Genomic DNA, 20,887 nt, shown 5'->3' on the forward strand with positions numbered 1-20,887 from the left:
ACCTACTGCAGAGTTGGAACTTGGACCACTTACGGTCACGGTGGCAAGAAGCCGATGACAATTCAACTCATCTTCTATATATTATTACCAAACAACTTGGGAGATTAAAGAATTTACTAGTGAGTATTACTTACTACCAACCAAGGTGATATACATGTTTTCAACAAATTGAGCTGTCTCATTCGCTCGATTCTGTTGTGCGGCGGACTTCCGAAGGACCCAACCGCAACCCGAAGATTATTGATGGTCATGATATTGGAAAAACAACAAACCAAACATATTCGAAAAACAAACGGAGAAACCAAATCAAACAAAGAAAACGAATCAGGAGAGACCAAGATATACGTGGTTCAGCTTACGGCTATAAATCTACTCTACGGGTAAGCGAACGAGAGACGATTTCACTATGTGAAGAGAACAATGCTCCAAAGAAAATTCCACACTGATATGGCAGGATATCGGCTGAAACCTCAAAATGTGTGTGAATTATGAAACCTGAAAAGGTGAATTAATTGTTAACTTTAGGAAACTTTTAATACTACGTCGTCCTGATAATTGCATGGTTGGAAGCCTACACATATCCAAGATTCCTTTCAATAAAAGTAGTACAGGGAAAAACATTTTTTTTTAAATTTCTATTGAATTTGTGTTGGTATTGGTACTGGTACGTGGTAGAAAAAGGGAAAACCCAAGGATTGTAAAAGGCGGAAAACGAACTAAGCAGCTCACGAGTTCGGTTCGGTTTATTTGACAAAAGCTCGGCTTGTAAAGGTAGGCTCGGCTCAATCAAAGAGACTCGTTAAATAAATAACTAAGTTTACCTCATTAAGGCTCAAAGTTCTTGGCTCGTTTAGCAAACGAGCCAAGCTCGAGCTCAACTTGGCTCATTTATGGCCCTTTGTAATCATTGCAATATGGGTATGCAAATTGCACGTTGTGGTGTGGGAAGAAAATCCCCAATAATAAAATAGGAGAGTGTGGTAGTTAACTCTGTCGGGGGTTAAGCTTACGGATAAACTAAAAATTAACTCGAATTTTGCGAGGAAGTTAAAAATAATTAAAAGAGAATAAAAATGGGGGTTCCAGATTGGTTTGTTTATGTTGTTGGAATTTTTCTGCAGAGACGTGCATGCCATTAAATGGATCCTGTGCTGATCTGACCCTCTCTTTGTTCTTTGACTTCTTTCCATTTCCCCCGGAGGTGTCATGGGTGGGTGGATGGATGACATAGAATTATAGGCATTGACTTCCATATCTCACAAGGCCAACCATTTTTTTAAGGAAAATGTTTGTGGGACTTATATACTTTGCCTAATTTTAATTGATTTATCATATCATAGATAGCAAAGAAACAATACAACCAAACTAATACAAACCATACAAACGGCACAACCAACTCGGCAAAACAAAACAAGACCCAACAAAATCGAATGACTAAACAAGGCCAATTGAAACACCCCCACAAAATCCATGAGAATAACGCAAGCATGCCCTCAACGCTGTACACACGAACAACAATACCTGCAAAACAAAGATAAGGAATAAGAGATCGAGATTAATCAAGATAAAACACGGCGTTGAGGGATACGAAAAGTATGAGGGCCACCGTAGCTGTCTTCAATAACCCTTTCCCACTTAGCCTTGTCACTAGAACCACCAGCTTTGACGCTGTCCATCTTCTTCCTTTTCCGATTGCCGGGATGCTTAACTGATGTAGGGTCACAGACATCTAATCGGCATCGCCAAAAGCCATAATTCTCTTAGACCGCAAAATCCAAGGTCCGACAGCAGTGTCCTGGCACGGAGAACTTCTATCTTCATGGTAGTTTGGTTACTTATGCTGGCAAAAAACTGTTGAAAACTAAAGTGAAACTACTTTGCTTTTAGATATGGTGATCAAATCTCGATCAAACTTGAATCTAAACTGTTGATATGTAGTCTTATGTCATTATGATGTGATGTGAAAGCATGCAAGTAAACACCCATGTCAATATTTGAGTCCGAAATGTCTGAAGTACTAATATTACAAGGCCACAGACACAACTAATATTACAACCCAGTTGCCGATTCGGGAAAAAATTATTACAACCCAGTTGCCTCCTAAACTTGCTTTTGCTTGTCTTCACAATTACGATTATAGAAAAACAAGAACCTCCCCCATGGGATTCTAACGAGATTCATGATGGTTCTACATATCGATTGTCTTGATTCCGGTTCCTCTTTGACATGTATTCCTCTGTCCGTATACGTTGCTTTCTGCAGAAATATGGTCATGTACTTACTTCTTGTTCTAAAGCTTTGAAGCAAAATCATAACAGAAACAAACATTATGTTTCGTGTTTAAGCATTCTTACATTAGGAAAGAATTTGATCCCGATCTTGATCTCTCCTTTGTAAGTGTCATCTTCTAGCACAACATTGTACGGAGCTGGTCTTACTTCTAAAAATCCATTGTCATTTCCCTCCATGATTATTCCTTGGAGATAAATTCTGAAACACCATTAGTTAATTGCCAATATCGCGAAAATCCCAAGAATCTGGGGAACAGAAATGACAATTATTTTACATGTATACAAAATGGGGAGATATTGTAGCCACTACTTCCAGTATTTCATCAAACACATTCGCTAAAAGCTTCCCAAGCTTCAAATCACATTGTTCATAATCATCACATGGAGCTTGATCTATTGTACTACACAAATTGAGGGAGAAAATGGTTCCTCTAAAACATATTCAGTCCTTCACAAGATTTTCTAATGAGAAAGTATGTGCGTTATCATCCATTCACAATATTTCAAATGAAAAATGACAAGAAAACACAAATTTAATGCAGAAATAAACCATTTGTCTTTAAGTAAGTGTGATCAGTATTACTGGGAGAATATGGTTTGAGAGAGTAAGTTCACACACAAATTTAATGCAGAAATAAACCCTTTGTCTTTAAGTAAGTGTGATCAGTATTACTGGGAGAATATGGTTTGAGAGAGTAAGTTCCTTTCTGGGTTTGAGATAAAAGAAGCACTAGAATATTTGTGAATCTGTGATACTTTTCCTCGCTGAAAGTCCAAAAATTTTGTTTGATAAGCCTACGAAAGCATTACATAGCTTGTAATTAACAAAGAAAACTGAAAAAGAATAATGTTTTTGAGTTAGAACTGCTCACATGGTTTCACCAACAAATCCACCTTCAAACAAACATTCCTCAGCCATGATTTTAAATTTGAGGTGAGTCAAGTTTTCCCATTCGGAAGAGGGAAATTCAAATGCAAACTTTTCGTTCCAGCATATTTCTTTGTGATTGCCTGCACCAATGTATTCTGTTACTAGGTTTGTCAAAGGATACAAGTATTGAGAACGAGGAAGATGAATAAAAAAGATCAACAAGGACTGGACCTGTTGAAGTTTTGGTTCTTTCCACTTGAGCACCACATTCAATGACCACATAATATGCTGATCTCCCTGTTAAACACGAGTTTTTGAGTTCAAACAATTACTAAGCTTAAAATAGCACCAAAGAAAAGGCAAATATCAGTCATTGCTTCTATAATCCATGTGAATTAGTTATATAGACATGGCCTCTTTGCTTAGAGAGAGAGTACCAATAACATTGGTGTTTCTAATGCCTTTTGCACTGACAAGTAGTACTTCAAGTATTCCTTCTTTCATGACAACAGTACATAAATCAAAGCTTATATGGAAAAGATCTCTAAAATTTATTGAAATGAAGAAACTAATAGTAACAGGGATCTGCAAAGTTACCTTGGTGAAATACGCATTAATGGAGGATATAAACAAGGAGCATAGAGTACCGCTTTCAATGAGCAATAAATCCTCTACTTAAGAAACTACAAAATGTAACTCCACCAACAATAAATATGTAAAATGCTGATTTACATTTCAGAGAGAGAGGGAGAACATCTCAAGTTCTCATTAAGGTGGAGAAAGGATAAATACACGTCAGTGAGAGATTCCAAAAAATCTTCCTAAGGTATATAGTGTGATATACGCTCAAAACCAACTAGGCCTTTGTTCAAAATGAAGAGTCTTTTGATTACTACAATGTTTAGTTGGGAGTCGAGGGAGGGTACGTAATCCTTCTGAGTCAAATCTTTGGTATGTTAGACATTTTTGGCGCATAGAGGGGGTATAGGGCTTTTTCATTGTTTATTCCTCACTTTCTTTTTGTACATGGGCTGCATCCCCTTGATGCTTCTTTAATAAAATATTATTACTTATCGGGAAAAAAAAGTACATTCAAAACCAAGTAGATCTGCTTTGAAAAGAAAGCTCATAGAAGAAGGTTGAAAATAGATGCATGATCTCTGAGTAAGAGATATATCCAGCAACTTATTTCGAGCATTCTACAGATAGTTAAAGAAAAAAATAGAAGAAACCTCACAGTATACATCCTATGAATTGGCTTCAACAATGCTATAGCCTATTTCCTTCCTCAATCCCTTCTTGTCTACCAAATCCCGCAACCTCTCCACATCTTGCCATCTACACTGCTCTGCATACAAGTTTGACAATACCACATAACAACTAGTACTTTCTGGGCCCAAGCCGATGAGCTGTTCCACCACAAATTCTGCTACCTCGATAGAGCCACGAATTGATCTACAACCAGCAAGTAGAGCACCCCAAATTCTTTTATCAGGCTCAATAGGCATACCTTTCACAAATTCAAGGGCTTCTTCCACATGTCCTTGACGACTAAGCAGATCCACCATGCAAGCATAGTGTGCAAGTTTTGGAGCAATACCGTATATCCTTTCCATTGCATAAAACCATTTCCAGCCTTCATTTTCCAGCCCACAATGACTGCAAGCAGATAGAAGAGAAATAAAAACAATTTCATTGGGCTTTAACCCAAAGCTCAACATTTTTGAAAAAGTCTCCAGAGCCTCGATACCGCACCCATTTATCGCATAACCGTTGATCATTGAGCTCCAACATACAAGATCTTTGATACGAATTTCATCAAAAAGAGCCTTTCCTTGCCTTATCCTTCCGAATTTGCAATATATATCAATTAATGCTGGTATTAGTATTGTGTTGGAACAGTAGCCAGCTTTAGTCACATGTGCATGGATGCTCTCCGCAAGTTCTTGAACTCCCAAAGAAGAGCAAGCTTGTAATACACTGACTAAAGTGATCTCATTAGGCTTCTCATTTGTTGATTGCATCTTTTTAAAAGTGTCTAAAGCATTCAAAGGATGTCCACCCTGCGCATATGCCGATATCATGGCACTCCAAGCAATAAGATCTTTCTGATTGATATGATAAAATAAAACCCCAGCTGAACCAAACTCTCCAAACTTCGCATACATTTGGAGAAGTGCAGTCACAACCGAAACAAAATCCAAGAAACCACTTTTCACGATATAACCGTGAAATCCAAGACCAAAACAAAGTTTTTCTTCTTGAGCAGAGGCTCCAATTGCATCTAGGATAACAAGTTCATCTGGTCTAAAGCAACTAGATCGCATCCTAGATACCATTTTCAGTGCTGTTAGTGGGCAATCATTGGTGATACACCCATGAAGCATAGTCCTCCAAGAAACAAGATCCTTCTTTTCAATTCTATTGAACACTTGAATGGAGGTCTCAAGTTTCCCACATTTTGCATACATATCTACAAGTGAGTTTTGAACATTTGTATAAGGATAACAGACACATTTCACAGAGAAACCATGTACCTGTCTGCCCAAGGACAAATTAGCAAGAGCAGCACAAGCAGGTAGTATGCTTACAATGCTGGCATCGCTTGGTTTGACACCATCGTACTGCATTTCCCTAAAAATCTCAAACGCCTCTCTGTATTGCCCGCTCCTGGCGCATACTGAAACCATTGCATTCCACAAAACCATATCTCTCTTGGGTATTTGATCAAACAGCTTCCATACAACTTCAACGTCCCACATAGAGTAAACACCTAGAAGGGCAGTTACGACCGGAATTTCTGATTCAAACCCCAATTTTAACAACAACCCATGAATTGCCTGGGTCATATTTTCAGAACCCAAATCACCAACGGCCCGTGTGACGCTCAAAATAGTCACGTAATTTGGCCTTTGATTGTTTACAAGCATGGATTTGAACAACCCAATGGCCTCTCGGGGCTTCTCTCTCCTCACTAAAGTTGAGATTTTTGAGGTCCAAGATATAACAGTTTCATTTTCATTAGAAAATCGAATTGGGTATTCGTTGGAATGGGTTTGATTCGATGCAATGTTTGATAAACAATGTACAGAGTTACGCAGAAAATGGCACCTTCGGGTTATTTCTTCGAACAGGTTGTATGCGTTCCGAATGTCAAGAGGCCACATCTATTTATATAGAGGAAGAGGATAGACGACAGAGAAAGCTCATGAGAGAGAGAGAGAGAGAGAGAGAGAGAGAGAGAGAGAGAGAGAATTTTGCAAGTCCCGCCGTAATTCAAATAAGGTAAGACGAAACCTAAACCAATAATATGAGCTACAGTAGTTTTGTTTGGGGAAATTTTCACTTTTACCCCTTGTACTATGATGGATTTCCAAATACAGTCCTTTTACAGTTTTACTCCATTTTTATTTTAAGGCACTTATTACAATTTACACCCATGTATTTTATGTGTAAAAAAGTGCTTAAAAATTGGAGTACAGGGGTGTCATAGCAAATCCGTCAAAGTGCAAATTTCCCTTTTTTCTTACGACAGAAGCCGATTTCAAAGGGGATTATTCGCAATCCCGTATTTTTTTTTTAACCCGTTAAAAATTTTCAATTACACTCGATAGTTAATTACCGAAATTAAGATACATTTTCAGTATACAATTACCGAAATATAATATTTTTTTTAACAGCTATTTACCGAAAATGTATATTCAGCAGTTGTTTATCGAAAGTTGAACATATTTTCGACTTGTAGTTACCGAAATATAATCTTGTTTTCAACAGCTATTTACCGAAATGTTATGTATGATTTTCAACAACTATTTACCGAAATGTAATGGGCTAAAGGAAAAAATACGGGACTGCGAATAGTCGCCCCCAATTTCAAAATCCACTTTAATCAACACGAGCCGATCTCTTCTTCTTCTTTTTTAAATTGAGAAGATTATATTAGTAATAGCTACACTTACGTAACGGATTTCATTATAAAAATCTTGGGACAATGTCAAACTAATCATCTAACTATTGTAAATGAGAAAAACACAAGGTAGTTGATGTCTTTCACACCGACTCAAATGTTGAGCCTGACCCAAAAGGCGGTACTCGCGATTTGCCGTAAATTCAATTAGTAGTCTCAAAAGAAATAAAGCGTTAGCCAAGGATAAAAGACAATCAAATGAACTTCAACCAAGATCAAGTATGAACACACCAATGAACTTTTAAAAACTACATATCTAACAAGCCTCCACGAGTTGTCCCGCCAAAAATATCATGTATGGTATCGGCACTGTTGGCACGAATATCATTGTGAAGCAACATCGTCTTTGAAAGAACCCGATCAGTAAACAAATATTCGTACAAAGACAAAACTAAACTCTTGAGAAGAAAAACAAAAGAAAGAAAAAAATACAAATAACTTTGAATTTTTCATATATTGCAAGTTGAGAAAAAGCTGAGTGATGGGTTCTTTTGGAGAAATTTTAGCGGAGTGATTTTGCCGCTCTTTTTTTTTTTTTTAATGTCACTTATCGTTTCTCACAAAATAAATCAAATAAAGACACAAAGAGAGGTGACATTAACAAAAAAAAAATGAGTGAAAAAATCAATTCTCAAATTTTAACTAGGTTCAATAAATGTGTTTAAATACAAAATCAGCTCTTAAACACGAACACGAACTCGAGCGCGGGCATGTTCTAGCGTTTAGCAGCCTGGTCCTCTTCTTCCCCAAACCAGTGATCAACAGACTCGTTCTCTCCTCTGCTTCCACAATTGCTGTACAAAGAAGAGTTTTCTTCTTCTTCCGCACGCATGGCCCCTAAAGTACTTCTCATCACATCCAAAACAGGTGCCTTTATTATGCCTTTTCTCGTCAAAATCTTTTTCGGCCATTTTCTTGAAGCCCCTTTGCGTTGTGAGACATGGCAAGATTAAAAAAAAAAGGAGTCATTTCTCTACAAATCGGAGGAGCCAATCAAAATATATCTATTTTGTAACTTTCTCTTCATTCCTTACCAAATTACATAATCCAAATTCTGGACCACTTGTGATGATGAAACTTTAGAAGCGATAATATTATCATCGCGATTAAAAGGTTGTGTCATAAGAGATAGACTTCTTCACAGAGGCGCTGTAAATAGTTTAACGGAGCTGCACGATCTCGGTCGTCCGTTTCCGCTTTGGACGGTCCGGATTCTAATGAAATTTTTCCGAGATAGAGTTCATTAGAATCTGGGCCATCCAAAACACTTTGGACACTCAAGATTCACCTCCCTAACAACTATTCACGGAAAACTCCATGAAAAAGTTTTTCGCGTGTTATAATGTGCATGTATCTGTTAGATGTCTAATAAGTGTGTTAGCCATTGAGTTTTGTCCCTTCAGAATGGTGTTTTCTTTGTCCCCCTTTATCTGCCTTTTTGTGGGGTATTCTAATTCCATTAACGTTCTTCTGGGCTCGACAATTACCGAAGCTGCCCAAGATACGGGGTGTCCGGTTGGTTCATGTTTTGACTTGGACTGGACAAAGTTGATACTTTAGTTGTTAGACTTTTATGTTGGTATATGAAGTCATCTTCCATATTTAGTCATAGCTTAGTGGAATATAAATTTGCCACTGGAATTGCAGGTAGGTATTTTTTTTATTATTATTATTTATAACCAGATGTCAGGGTCAATTTGCGAGTACCTTAACTAATTCCAGAGCACTGAAGGTAACAACCGGACAAACTCTCTAGTGGCCCCAAAGTTACTTCATGGAGGACAAGTACTTATTGATATCACCTGCTCACTTAAACGATAGTTGTATCTCTATATATGTGAGTAATCTAGTAGCTGAAGTCTACAGAAGTGGACTCACATACATGAAAAATATATCCTTCTTTCCTTTTCAAAGACTAGAATAGCCATCTATTTAATAGCCCCCCTCAGCCTGGGCGGACAAACCAAGCCTTTGCTGTATGTATAAAATGGTGTCCAAGACATGCATGCAACTACCCATGTTAGACATCTCTCAGCCATTGCAGCCATCTTCTTTATCCTCTCTTGCTGAAGCCTGCAAAGAATTGGGTTTCTTCCACATCACCAATCATGGGATTTCGAAAGACCTCTACGACAAAATACGCTCACTTTCAGAGTTCCTCTTCAGTCTCCCTGATGAGATGAAAATCAAACTCGGTCCTTTCTCGTCTATCAAAACCTACACTCCTCATTACATAGCATCTCCTTTTTTCGAGAGCCTTCGAGTTTCTGGACCGGACTTCATCGGCTCTGCTCAGAGTTCCGCGGATGTCCTCTTTGACAACCACATTCCTGAGTTCAGGTAATACTAAAGTCTGTCCACTCATCTGAATAAAACTCCTTGTAGGATGTCTAAGCCAAAAATTCTTCAGAATCTTTCGTCTTCAGTGAAGTTTTTTCAGCTCGTCAATTATGTTTTTAGCTTCTTAAAACTGTGACATAATGTCCATTGAGTTCCTCGACCTTTGAAGGCATAAGGGGGATGCTATTTCAATAGTAAAACTTTTTGAGAGCAGCCACTTTGTGCATAAATTGCTAAAGGTTAGGTCTATCTCCAGTCCTTCCCCTTCCTTACCCCCTCGGTTGGGGATTACATGGGTGTTGCTATTGTTTTTAAGAACGCAAGACATAGCCTTCATCTGTTTCCGTTCAAATTTCGTTGACAATTTTCTTTCTTCCTCTTTTTTGGTTAGTGAAATATTGCACGAATACGGGACCACAATGACAGAGTTATCTAAGAAAATTGTGAAGATTGTGTTGATGACCTTGGGTGATGCTGTTGAAAGAAAGTATTATGATTCTGTGTTCAAAAACTGCCATGGTTATTTGAGGATAATTAACTACTCAGCTCCAGAGAGTTTGGAAGAAGAGCTTGAGGGTCTTGGGATGCATACTGATATGAGTTGTGTAACTATTGTGTATCAAGATGAAATGGGTGGGCTTCAGGTGAGATCAAATCAGGGCCATTGGATTGACATCAGTCCATGCGAGGGGACCCTGGTGGTCAATGTTGGTGATTTGCTTCAAGCTTGGAGCAATGAGAAGTTAAGATCATCAGAACACAGAGTTGTTTTGAGAAAACCGGTGAACCGTTTTTCACTAGCTTTCTTTTGGTGCTTTGAGGATGAGAAGGTGATCTTGGCACCTGATGAAGTGGTAGGAGAGGGAAACTCAAGGACTTACAAGCCGTTTGTTTGCGCGGATTATTTGAGATTCAGAGAGAGCGATGAGAAGGGAAAGTTTGAGAAAGTTGGCTTCACTGTTAGAGATTTCGCTGGGATTAAACTGCAAATCTAGTGTTTGTAAATATAAGTCATTGATCATGGTAGAGGAAATTCTTATCAATCATGTAGTGTTGTAGAATAAGACTCTTTTGTGGTTGTTTGGAATCATATTGATGTGATACTTTGGTTGTGTTTGGATTATTGATTTGTGAAAAGGTATAACTAATGGTAGGAGTTGAAGAAACAAAATTTAGCCTATTCCTTGTGTAATTTTCTTAGCTTTTCATGTTCTGTCAGAAGTTCATGATCCAAACCCAAGTCTCATAATTCGCGTGTGGGAGCGAGAGGGGCGAGCACGAGCGCAAAAGCTGTCTTTGAAACCCATCCTAAACTACTAAAAGTTGCAACAACAAGGTCTGAAAGCGTGAGCACGATGCGAAGATGGAGAACTGGAGCGCAAGGCACTTTGAAAGATTATGTGAACATGTTCCGAGCTTTCTGGTGTTTGGGTGAAAGATGGGGAAAGCAAGAGACTGGAAATTTGTGGTAGCTGAGATTGGGAGCTTTTACCTGTTGGTGGTTGGAAAAAAAATGTTGCACAGTTGGAATTCCACCATAATCATGTCTACAGTTCATTATTATTCTCTGTCATGCATATTTTAGGAATTTTATTTTAAAGCCTCTTGTTTTGAGTTTTCAATCGAGTGAGCAACCCTGTAACGCCCCCTATAGTGTGCAATCCAGCCATTTATCTCAAATCGATGGTTAAGATATGTTTGTCATCTTTTATCAGTAAAAGTTAACGAATCTGAACCATCAATTTGGGAAACGGATTGTCCGGATGATCACTACACTCCTACAGTGACTTGCTCACTACAGAGTCGTCCTTGTGGAACGTTTGGATTACCTTTTCTTTTTTTTTTTCTCATTCTCCAAATATTTGCAGGTTATAGGACAAAATTCCAAATTCTACCTTTTTGTTTAGAGTTTTTACTCAAATGGCTTGTTGAAGTTAATAGAATTCTAGTGTGTTGGTAGCACAAAGACTGCTATGATGTGAGACTTCAAGCACAAATCACATGCTGATAGCTTTGGGTCGACAAGATAAAAAGTTGGTGCTCTTTTTTGAAGACACTATTATTGCGTTTGAAGAATTAGTGTAAATCACAATAAGTATAAAGTTTATATCTGAACCAGTTTTTCCAGATGAAATATTCCCAACTTAATGATTAATTTATAAGACAAACACCACTCCCAAAAGGTGAAATATTTCAGAAATAATGGATAAGTAATTAATTCAAAAGTGGGGAAATAGTAGGGAATCAACTACACTTGGTTATTGGGAAATCAAATTGAATGTTGAACTCGTAATGGAGATGGACGGTCCGGATGCGCCTTGAAGGTCCTGTAAAAGGGCTGCCCTACAGGATCCCCGAATCCAAAACTTGCTAATATTACAAAGGTGTGCTTAATGCTCAGAATCTTGAGGACAGGTTTAGGCACTAGTTATCAATTCCAATTACCATCTCAAAAATCATTTTATAACTCTATATCTAGCTCAATGTATCAACTAATTTAGAGGAGAGGACCGACTACACCATCCACTACTTGGAGGCTCAACTAATGGACCATGCATAAGAATTGATGGCACGGGGTTAGGAGTTGAACCTCAAACCAAAGACTTCGTGATGCCTCTGGTTGCTAGGTGACAACCAGCTCGCGTCATCCCAGGGTGTTAATTACCATCTCAATTTAATGGAGACTTCATATGGGTTTGAGCTGAAGTCACGACAGCAACAGTACAATCATAAAAGATTTAGTTAGCTCCCCTTAACAATTTACCTCTCTTCATTTGCCGGAGAATTTCTACTTTATCAGCCAGATTGACTTGAAACACTAGCCCGGCTGAAAATTGAAGTACTTTATTGACATGAAGCTGAAACAGGGTGCAGATAGTAGCCAAATTACAACCAAATTTATGCTCCTGGGTTAGACAAAGGAAACCATGAGAAGTGCTTGTTAAGAGACCGGAAAACTCGAGAGACTAAGAGGACTGCAATGATACACATTACACAACGCTTAGAAGCAAATCCTACGACACAAGTTAATAATTTGCAATCTTGTGTTTCTCAACACTATCCGGCAACAGTTGAAAGCGCTTGTTTGATCATCCGTGCTGATGCAACTGCTGCTCCTCGAAACTGAAATCAGGTTTCAAAGAATCACAAGGTTTCAGAAATGATGGAAGTGCACGTTTAGCACAAAATTCCGGGTAAAAATGACTTGCTACGACAACTATGAACGAGGAAAGTGATTCTAGTGTTTCCGAAAATGGTGGACCTAAATATGCAACAATTTAGGAAAGAAGACGACCTTAGATTGAAGGGTTACAGTGAGAATGCCGTCAATGGTTGATGACTGAACAGTGTGAGCATCTAAGTTGAGATTGTTCATAGCATCTATGATGTCAAGCAACAAATATTCCCTCGAAGGGCATCTCAGCTCAATCAGAACTTCCTGCTCTTTTATCTTTACTTTCATATCAAACAGTGGCCCGTCTTTAGGAACAACCCTGCTGAGCTCCGGGTCTGTTTCATCGATGTCGCATGCCTTCCTCTTGTTTATCCAAGGCTTCTTGCTATTTCCTATCCCCCTGTTTTCATTGTTTTCGGATATCTGCTCTACTTCATCTGGGTATTTTCTTCTAGCTTCGTGCTCTGCTAAGTCGATGCAAGATTCAAGTTCTCCTACCCTTCCCTCAAGTTCTTTCAAGTATTCTATTGTGTCACCAAGGATTGTTGCTTTGTCAACCTGCACAAGCATGAGGAATAAGATTAACATTTTCCAGTTTTTCTCCTCTTCTTTTGTGCTGTGCGTTTTTCCATGTTTTTCTATATCTTAACCTCTGACTAGCAGCAGACAATGTGAAATGCTGAGGACTCAAAGTAATATTCCATCACCCCAAGAAAATTGTGTAAATCTCGAAAATCTACTTTTAATGACTAAAATTAGCAATAGATGGAACTTGAATTACCTTGGTAGTAGCAGGAATCATCGATTTGAGGACCAAAAACTTCTCATTCTCTATTCCTTCATCTGACAAAGCATGTTGCACGCTCATCCGATCACTTTCTTGTTTCAACTTAAGTGAGAAACCATGCAGTAGAGGGACATCAACTAAGATCTTCTTTAACATCTGCTGTGGCACCCGTGGTCTATGGCCATTTCTGATTTCTCCTTTCTTCCAACTCACAAAGCTAGACTTATAATCCCAGCTATGGAAGAAAAGGTTATCAAGTAACCGGTACGAATTTCTCATCAGAACAGCAGATAGAGTTCTTTTGTAGTGCAAGTCATCATCAGTTCCAATGTCCAAGGATCCAAATTTCATATCATTCCCTTCTTGAAGTTCTTTCAATTTATTCTTGTCGCCCTTGGGAGGAGAAATAAACTTTTCTTGGTTCACAACAACTTGAGATATGCAGTCACTAGAATTCATGGAAACTTGAACACAGTTGCTAAAATCATCGTTTACATTTTCAAGGAGGAAGGAGTCTTCTGTCTGGTGATTGTGTTCACACCCATTTGAACATTCATCAGGAGAACCCATGGTCAAATTATCCTGGGTATTTTTTTCTAAGTCATTTAGTCCCTCCTGATCAAATCCCATATCTTCAGCTGGGGAATAGAAACTCTCCAACGAAATTGTATTTACCATCTCATGATCAACGTTGGCATACATGAAGTCTGCATCATCGTCTCTGTGGGAAGGACCAGAAGAAGATTCCTCACAGCAAACGGGCTTTGAAAACTCTAGTAGCGAAGTCTTGATGTGCTGAATGAGACTAGGGTCTTCCAATACCTTAGGACAACAAAAATATAGCAGAAATAGTGATTTTTGGTATAATTCATATAGCATCAGATGCATCTTCAGTACATAAAGTGGTAAATCCAGTAATAGAACAGAAATTACCAGCTCCGTCACGCCTAGCTCGATGACTCCACCCAAATGGGGAAAACAGATGACAGTCTGCAATAAATCAAGTGTCATTGTGGTAGACTACTAGAAATAAGATTCTTTTATGAAAAGCTTTTGCATGGTAAAATTACTAAAAAAAATGGTTTTAGCGGATAGTTATGATTTGACTATAACTATGTAAGTTGCCAATAAAATTAACTTAGTACTATTTACTCCCACCAGAGGACATAACAATTATTACGGATCTTCTTTAGTATCTTATCGTGTTTGTGTATCACAGAAAGATGCATCCTTTCATGTGGAATAGAGTTTTGGCTTTGTTTTTCCTCTAGTACAGACTTTAAGAGAGGTGTCTTTTTTAGCTTTTACAGTGAATTTCATGAACAGAGCCAGAGCAGACGTTGAGACGAAATGGATCCACAACTTCAATCAGCAAAACACAAGGACCATACCTCCGCAAGGAAATTTCTTTTCCTTAAAACTGAGTATCCATTAACGGCTCACAACAGAAACAAATTCTTCACTGCTTGTTTGATTGATTACGTGCAGCCACAAACGTCCTTGTGTGCACTTGTGTGCACATGCGCGTGTATGTGTGTGCTTCTAAACTTGTGTTACTACCAACAGAAATAGGGGTTTACCTGAATAGATGCACTCTGAGGTCGATGCAGGTGCGAGTCCAATCATTTGGAAAAGGAAGAAAATTAGACCATCACTGTTAGTTAACTAGTAGAAAGTCTAATGAGCTAAATCCCGTACACAAGTAAACAAGCTGAAATTGGAACCAAATCTAAAACAGATCCTAGCCTGGGAAGAACCGACCTTGGCTAGAAGAGAGCGAGAAAACACTTTGCTATCAGCACTGTGAGCATTGCATAACCAGATAGCTTGACCATTTGCTAAAGCCCTTCCTGGCAAACTACACAACAATTTCGTCAAAACTGATCATCATCTTAATAGCATGGAGTGAAACACACCCAAACGATCAAAGATTAGTTACTCCAATTTTTTTTATTTAGTGGAAGGGCAAGAAGTGTTAGTTGTTAGTTGTAGATAGTGAGGGTTCAACCTAAGTCTTATGCATGGGAGTACAAGGTGTTTAGCATTGGGCTACCACTCCCTTCATTGGTTACACCATTGTATTTGCAAGTTACTATACTTCCGCTTCATATGAAAAAATGAGGTAGACACAAGATTTTACAGAGACTTAGAAATTCTAAAACTGAGTCTATAACGATATTTCATCTTTCCTGCAGTGCTTGTTTCTGTTTAGTTCAGTTTCAGCAGAAATAAGTTTCACAGCCACAAAGAAAGGAGAGAATTTTCAGAAGAGAGTTTACCCTTGGCCGGGGTTGAACACAAAAGACATGCAAACCAAGTAATACCACTCTGCATCTGTGAGATCATCTGGAGAGAGTGCAGCTGAAGGCATATTAGCTTGTTGATCACTTTCCTCACCCTCTAAGAGACACTCGTAAAGCTCTTTCAGTTGCTCACTCCTCTGCAAACCCATTTTATCTGGTTTAAGTTCCATGGCTGGCACCGTCTTCCTCGTCCTTATTTCTCCGTTGTAGTACCCATCACCCCATTCCAGTACCCTTAACAAAATAACAAGGAACATATTTTCTCAGGTAAGCATGAGGAACTCCAACGTAATAAGGCATTTAGGTGTACTTTCATTTAACCAAGGAGATGTTTGTTTGCTTTCACATGAAAATTGTTCATTTTCCTATAAAAGCATTATCCTATGTTCGGTGTGATTCGTGTGAAGCTACTTTTCTTTCAATCTCATTCTTCATTTGTTCAAAGAAATTGGTTTTTTTTAAGGAAAAATGACAGAGGAATTGCATGTCAGACGCAAGACAAACAGTTGAGCTATGCTGCCTATGAATCAGTTAATAGTTAGGATCTCAGTTCTGGAGCAATATAAATGTAAAATGTTATTAATTTCTACATTTTCAGATTAGCAAGAACCAAAACTAGTGCCGATAAAAATAAAAAAATAAAAAAGAACCAAAACTAGTTAGGGAATGCAACTTAACTTGGCTTTAAACCTTTTGGTAAATAAACGTATTTCAATATAAATATAAAATGTTATTAATTTCTACATTTTCAGATTAGCAAGAACCAAAACTAGTTATGGAATGCAACTTAACCTGGCTTTAAACCTTTTGGTAAATAAACGCATTTCAGACACACACACACACACAAAAAAAGAAAGAAGAACCTAATGAAAGCAAGTGGACCTCACCTGGTCCAATTTTTCCTATCATCAAAAAACAGCCCTATAATAAGTGAATAGCAACATTGTATTTATAATCTGCAGCACAACAGCATTGTAACATTTGCTGGAAAAAAAAGGCCATAAATGAGCAGGGAAATCATCTCTTTTTTTTTTTTTGGAATGGGAAGCATTTATGATGAGCATGCTTAATTACAGCTTACTCTTTCCAGATCTGGAAATTTATGCAAAACCAGCAACAGAAACTAAAGAAACAGAATGTGTAATGACATAACCGGACAAAGAAGACTATAAATAGAGCACTAAAACAAGTAAACCACACCCTTCTTGTTTAGTTGACATTGCCCAGAAAATTCCATAGCTCCACTGCACGCTCCTAACAGCAACAGCAAGCTGCCTTCTCAGATTTTCTGGCACCCCTTGCTGGTTTTGTGCCCCTTTGGCCATTCTCCAACACATAAGCCTAAAAACCCAAGTCACAAATTTTAAAACAACCCATTACTCAGTAAGTCAAAAAAAGCAAAAACAAAAACTATAAAAGCCATTCTAAAGGAGAACTTTAGGATTTTCTGAAGTAGCTTTAGTTCAGCTTTTGGGGTAAAGATAGAAAACCAAGATCAGAGTTTTCATAAGCATCTGATGTTGAGAATAGAAAAAAGTCATCACCCACATTGAAAAAGGGGAAAGGGGAAAAAGAAAGACAATGTTTTGTGGGGAAGAAAGTAGATTAGATAGAGACTATCTAGCAAAAGAGCACATAAGAAACTCACTCTGGGATTTATTTTTGAGATGGGTTTCTTCTTAATCATCCATTTCTTCAATCAGATCCAGCTCTGAAGCTGAAAAGAAGAAGACCCAGTTGCTTTTTATGGTGGGGTGAAGAGGATAGCAATGGCAGAATGCAAATTCTATTATTTATCAGCTGCATAATAAGTTCTCTTGTTTGGGAGCTCTTAAAGGCAATTCTTTCACGCTTTTTTTCCAGCAATTTTTTCACCTCAAACAGTCAAATTCTCATAGGGGAGTTCGGACAAATAAGTCATTTTTGGCTTATTTTTTGTTTTTATTCAAATTTTTTTCGTATCACTTGGCTTATTGTCATTTTTTTGAAGATTATTTCATCTTCACGTCAAGAGGAATTTAAAAAGTAAAAAATTTTGACCGAAATTCAATTTTTTTTGAATAAAGACGAAAAAAAATCAATAAGCCAATTTTTTCGTCTTTATTCAAAAAAAAATTGGATTTCGGTCAAATTTTTTTACTTTTTAGATTCCTCTTATCGTGAGGATGCAATAATTTCCAAAAAAATGACAATAAGCCAAGTGATACGAAAAAAAATTGAATAAGAACAAAAAATAAGCCAAAGTGGCTTATTTGTCCGAACATGGTGCTGTTACACTTTCTTTTTTTTTTAAAAAAGTAATTTTAAACTCAAATATACCAAACCAAACCAAACCGAGTCTTATGTCCCAATCACTTGAGGTCGGCTACATGAATCCGTTTCCTCAAATATAATAAAAATAAAAAAATATTTTTTTTGCACCGTTTAAAATATCTCAATGAGATCAATCAAACAAGGTCCATATTGGTAAGAAAATTATTTACGTCAACACATATTTTTGAGCTTGAAATTACCACTTTTCTAAAGTTCATTTTTAAAGAACTGGAACGGAGCCTAAAGCATAAGAAAACCCCCTCAACAAACCCAAATTAATAGAGTAAAGTTTACACATCCACATGCCCTCTCATGAAAAATTATTCAGTGCTAAGTAATGCCCAAGCCTCTCTCGCACTGTACATTGATGCGGTGCCTAAGGCTAAGTGTATGAATTCTTCGTCAAAATGTGATGGATGAGGTATTTGGAGCATCATTTAACGATGTGACATGGGTACTCAGTAATCTCTCCCTTTTCATATAGGAGTATTTTGTTTGAATCAAAATATGCCTTTTCAATGGACGCATGTTTTGTATCGCATCGGTTAAAAAAATGCCAAGTCAGAGGAGAGAGAGAAAGAAAGATACAGTACTAAAATACAGTGGTAGTAATTTATTTTCTCATTTCCATTTCCATTTCCATTTTGGATTCTGGTTGTCATACGTCGTTCACATGAGCTTGTCCGCGTCCTGACGTCCAATCAACAATTTCCTCAATTTAGGGACACCGAAATCTTTTTGAGGAAAAAATATTTTACAGAGTGAATAGTAATTTACGGAGATGAATCGTGTATGTTCAGTGTGTATTGGATGATCCGAATTTTAATAATTTTTTTTCCGAAAAAGAGTTAATTAGTTAATTAAAATTTGCACCGTTCAATACCGAAAAAAGACGATTTGGATCAAACGGCTCTATAAATTACCTCTTTAAAGTTGCTTCGCGAATAAGTCATACCCAATCTTTTTTAGCAATAATGCAGGAAAGTGAAGTGTGTGGGATCGGAATCTATCAATGGATTCAGATAGCTGCGGACCTACAAGTGTTTCACGGACGGGGGCTCAGTTCGAGTTCAAAATTCTTTAAAATCAAATTGGAAATCAAAATTAAGATCAAATTACACAAATTCGAATAGAGATCCCTACCATCGATTTTTTAGCACCTCTAGAAGACAAAACTGTTCAAAACGACAGGGATGAAGATAACTTGAATATGGGCTGAGGGCCAATATTAAAAGTGAGGACAAAGTCTACTTTGACCCATGTGGTTATCGCCGTGTGTGGATACCTCCTCTCATGGTTAAAAACTGACCACATAGCCTACCTGTGATTTTGAAAATGTGCGAATAGGCCCCATGCCGTCATGTTTTCCATCCATATTAACGGACACAACATTAAAAGACCGATATATCCTCGTCATGTCTCTTGATTTTTCTTCTTTTTTAAATCTAACCACATCATCCCATATACCAAAAATTGAATCCAAACCGTTGATATTGTAAATTTTGACAAGTACTACATCTATGCCAAAATTCAAGTAAATCAAAAAATGAAAAGCTCATGGTCAAATCGATTTTGTTATGAAATTAAAATTTCAAATTTGAAGAATTTACTAAAAATTAGATCACTCGATTATTGATGTCTGATCGAGATGATTTTTTACAGAGATACACTATTTTTTATTTAATACATTATGAACGACTCAGATTACATTTTAGAGGCGTGTGAGATACACCTCCGTTAATATGGATGAAAAACATAACGGCAAGGGGTCTATCTGCACATTTTCAAAACCACAGGTAGGTTATGTGCTCAGTTTTGAACCATGAGGAAGCTATCCGCACATGGCGATAATCACGGGAGGTCAAAGTGGACTTTGCCCTAAAAGTAACCCAATAGGTTTCGAAGACCGAAAACTAAATAAATTTCAAAATTTGTTTAAAGGCACTGATTTTAGTCTTTAGAAACAACCAAACAAAACCATTCAAAAGCTAAGGATGGTAGTGCCAGGGTTGGCCGATTGTTGTGACCTTAATCACATAACTGACTATTTCTTTCCATTTTTACTTATGTTGTGCTTTCAATTATTGCTCTTGCGAATTTTATCAATTTAAAAAATATTTGAAAGACATTTTCACGCTTTCACTCTCTTTTACAATCTCACGCGTGTATTCTTTGACTTATGTTGCTCCTCCATCGACATGAAACGTTTCACTTCCTATCTCTCTCTTTTTTTCCAAAAAAACTACTACTACTACTATATAACATAGTGCATATTTGAATCTCATCCATCGGCCCCGTTTTGTTAAAGAAAATAAGTAGTAATTATCTTTGTAATTAAATGTGATGTATTATGAGAGAATCACATGTCTCATAAAACGAAAAATAAGTACGTAAAAAATAAAAAATTTAACGAAACGGGCTTGGGTTATTCTGGAGGTTGGGAAATACTCATAATTACAGTAGGACAAAATGTCTTAATTAGTTCCTTTCCATTATTAATGTGCATTAAAATCCTCTATCTCTTCATTCAATGGGAAGGCGGTGAGTTCCATGTCAGTATTAAATTGGAGGGGGGCCAGGTGAAAAACCATGAATGTCTTGACCTCTGTGTCCTCATGTTATTTAACTGCACAAAATTGATTTTTCCCACTTTGTTCCAAAGGTAAATTCTGGAAAGACAAAATAGTACCCCCTTTGTTTCAGTGAGCACATGAGCAAACATGGTCTTATATGTATGTCCACACTCAAGAGAAAATGAAACATCGTTCGAGAGCCTTCAACCCTTTCTGTTGCTGTGTAACGGGTCGGTGTTGTGTGGCTGATGAATTACGCCTTCCCTT

General features: G+C 37.6%; 4 protein-coding genes across 5 annotated transcripts in view; 2 read left to right on the plus strand and 2 right to left on the minus strand.

The window, feature by feature from the left end:
• The first annotated feature begins 1,072 nt into the window (after nucleotides 1–1,072).
• The window catches only part of LOC131333240 (uncharacterized), an 89,359-nt gene continuing 69,544 nt past the window's right edge, over nucleotides 1,073–20,887 (plus strand). Inside the window, exon 1 of the mRNA XM_058367669.1 lies at nucleotides 1,073–1,090. The gene's annotated coding sequence lies outside the window, so the exon portion shown is untranslated. The remainder of the gene's footprint in view (nucleotides 1,091–20,887) is intronic.
• On the minus strand, nucleotides 1,939–6,403 carry LOC131333242 (pentatricopeptide repeat-containing protein At4g19191, mitochondrial-like). The gene is made up of 6 exons (XM_058367671.1): nucleotides 4,433–6,403; nucleotides 3,600–3,704; nucleotides 3,394–3,459; nucleotides 3,164–3,302; nucleotides 2,355–2,490; nucleotides 1,939–2,256 (listed from the first exon to the last, which is right to left on the minus strand). Exons 1-6 carry the CDS (start codon nucleotides 6,327–6,329, stop codon nucleotides 2,101–2,103), a joined length of 2,499 nt encoding a protein of 832 aa, XP_058223654.1. The 5' UTR covers nucleotides 6,330–6,403; the 3' UTR covers nucleotides 1,939–2,100.
• LOC131333236 (gibberellin 20-oxidase-like protein) lies at nucleotides 8,995–10,646 on the plus strand. Its single transcript, XM_058367661.1, has 2 exons — nucleotides 8,995–9,469; nucleotides 9,861–10,646. Exons 1-2 carry the CDS (start codon nucleotides 9,108–9,110, stop codon nucleotides 10,462–10,464), a joined length of 966 nt encoding a protein of 321 aa, XP_058223644.1. The 5' UTR covers nucleotides 8,995–9,107; the 3' UTR covers nucleotides 10,465–10,646.
• On the minus strand, nucleotides 12,295–17,559 carry LOC131333228 (transcription factor EGL1-like). Of its 2 annotated transcripts, none has more exons than XM_058367647.1 (9): nucleotides 17,383–17,559; nucleotides 16,935–17,075; nucleotides 15,711–15,968; nucleotides 15,193–15,289; nucleotides 15,012–15,026; nucleotides 14,365–14,421; nucleotides 13,426–14,253; nucleotides 12,765–13,202; nucleotides 12,295–12,592 (listed from the first exon to the last, which is right to left on the minus strand). In XM_058367647.1, the coding sequence occupies exons 2-9, from the start codon at nucleotides 17,069–17,071 to the stop codon at nucleotides 12,527–12,529; spliced, it is 1,896 nt and encodes a 631-aa protein (XP_058223630.1). In that variant the 5' UTR covers nucleotides 17,072–17,075; nucleotides 17,383–17,559; the 3' UTR covers nucleotides 12,295–12,526. The 2 variants fall into 2 exon arrangements, with proteins under 2 accessions (XP_058223630.1, XP_058223631.1); XM_058367648.1 differs by having other exon boundaries at nucleotides 16,935–17,097.

This window comes from Rhododendron vialii, chromosome 7a (assembly GCF_030253575.1).
Source record: "Rhododendron vialii isolate Sample 1 chromosome 7a, ASM3025357v1".
In the NCBI taxonomy this organism is placed as follows: domain Eukaryota; kingdom Viridiplantae; phylum Streptophyta; class Magnoliopsida; order Ericales; family Ericaceae; genus Rhododendron; species Rhododendron vialii.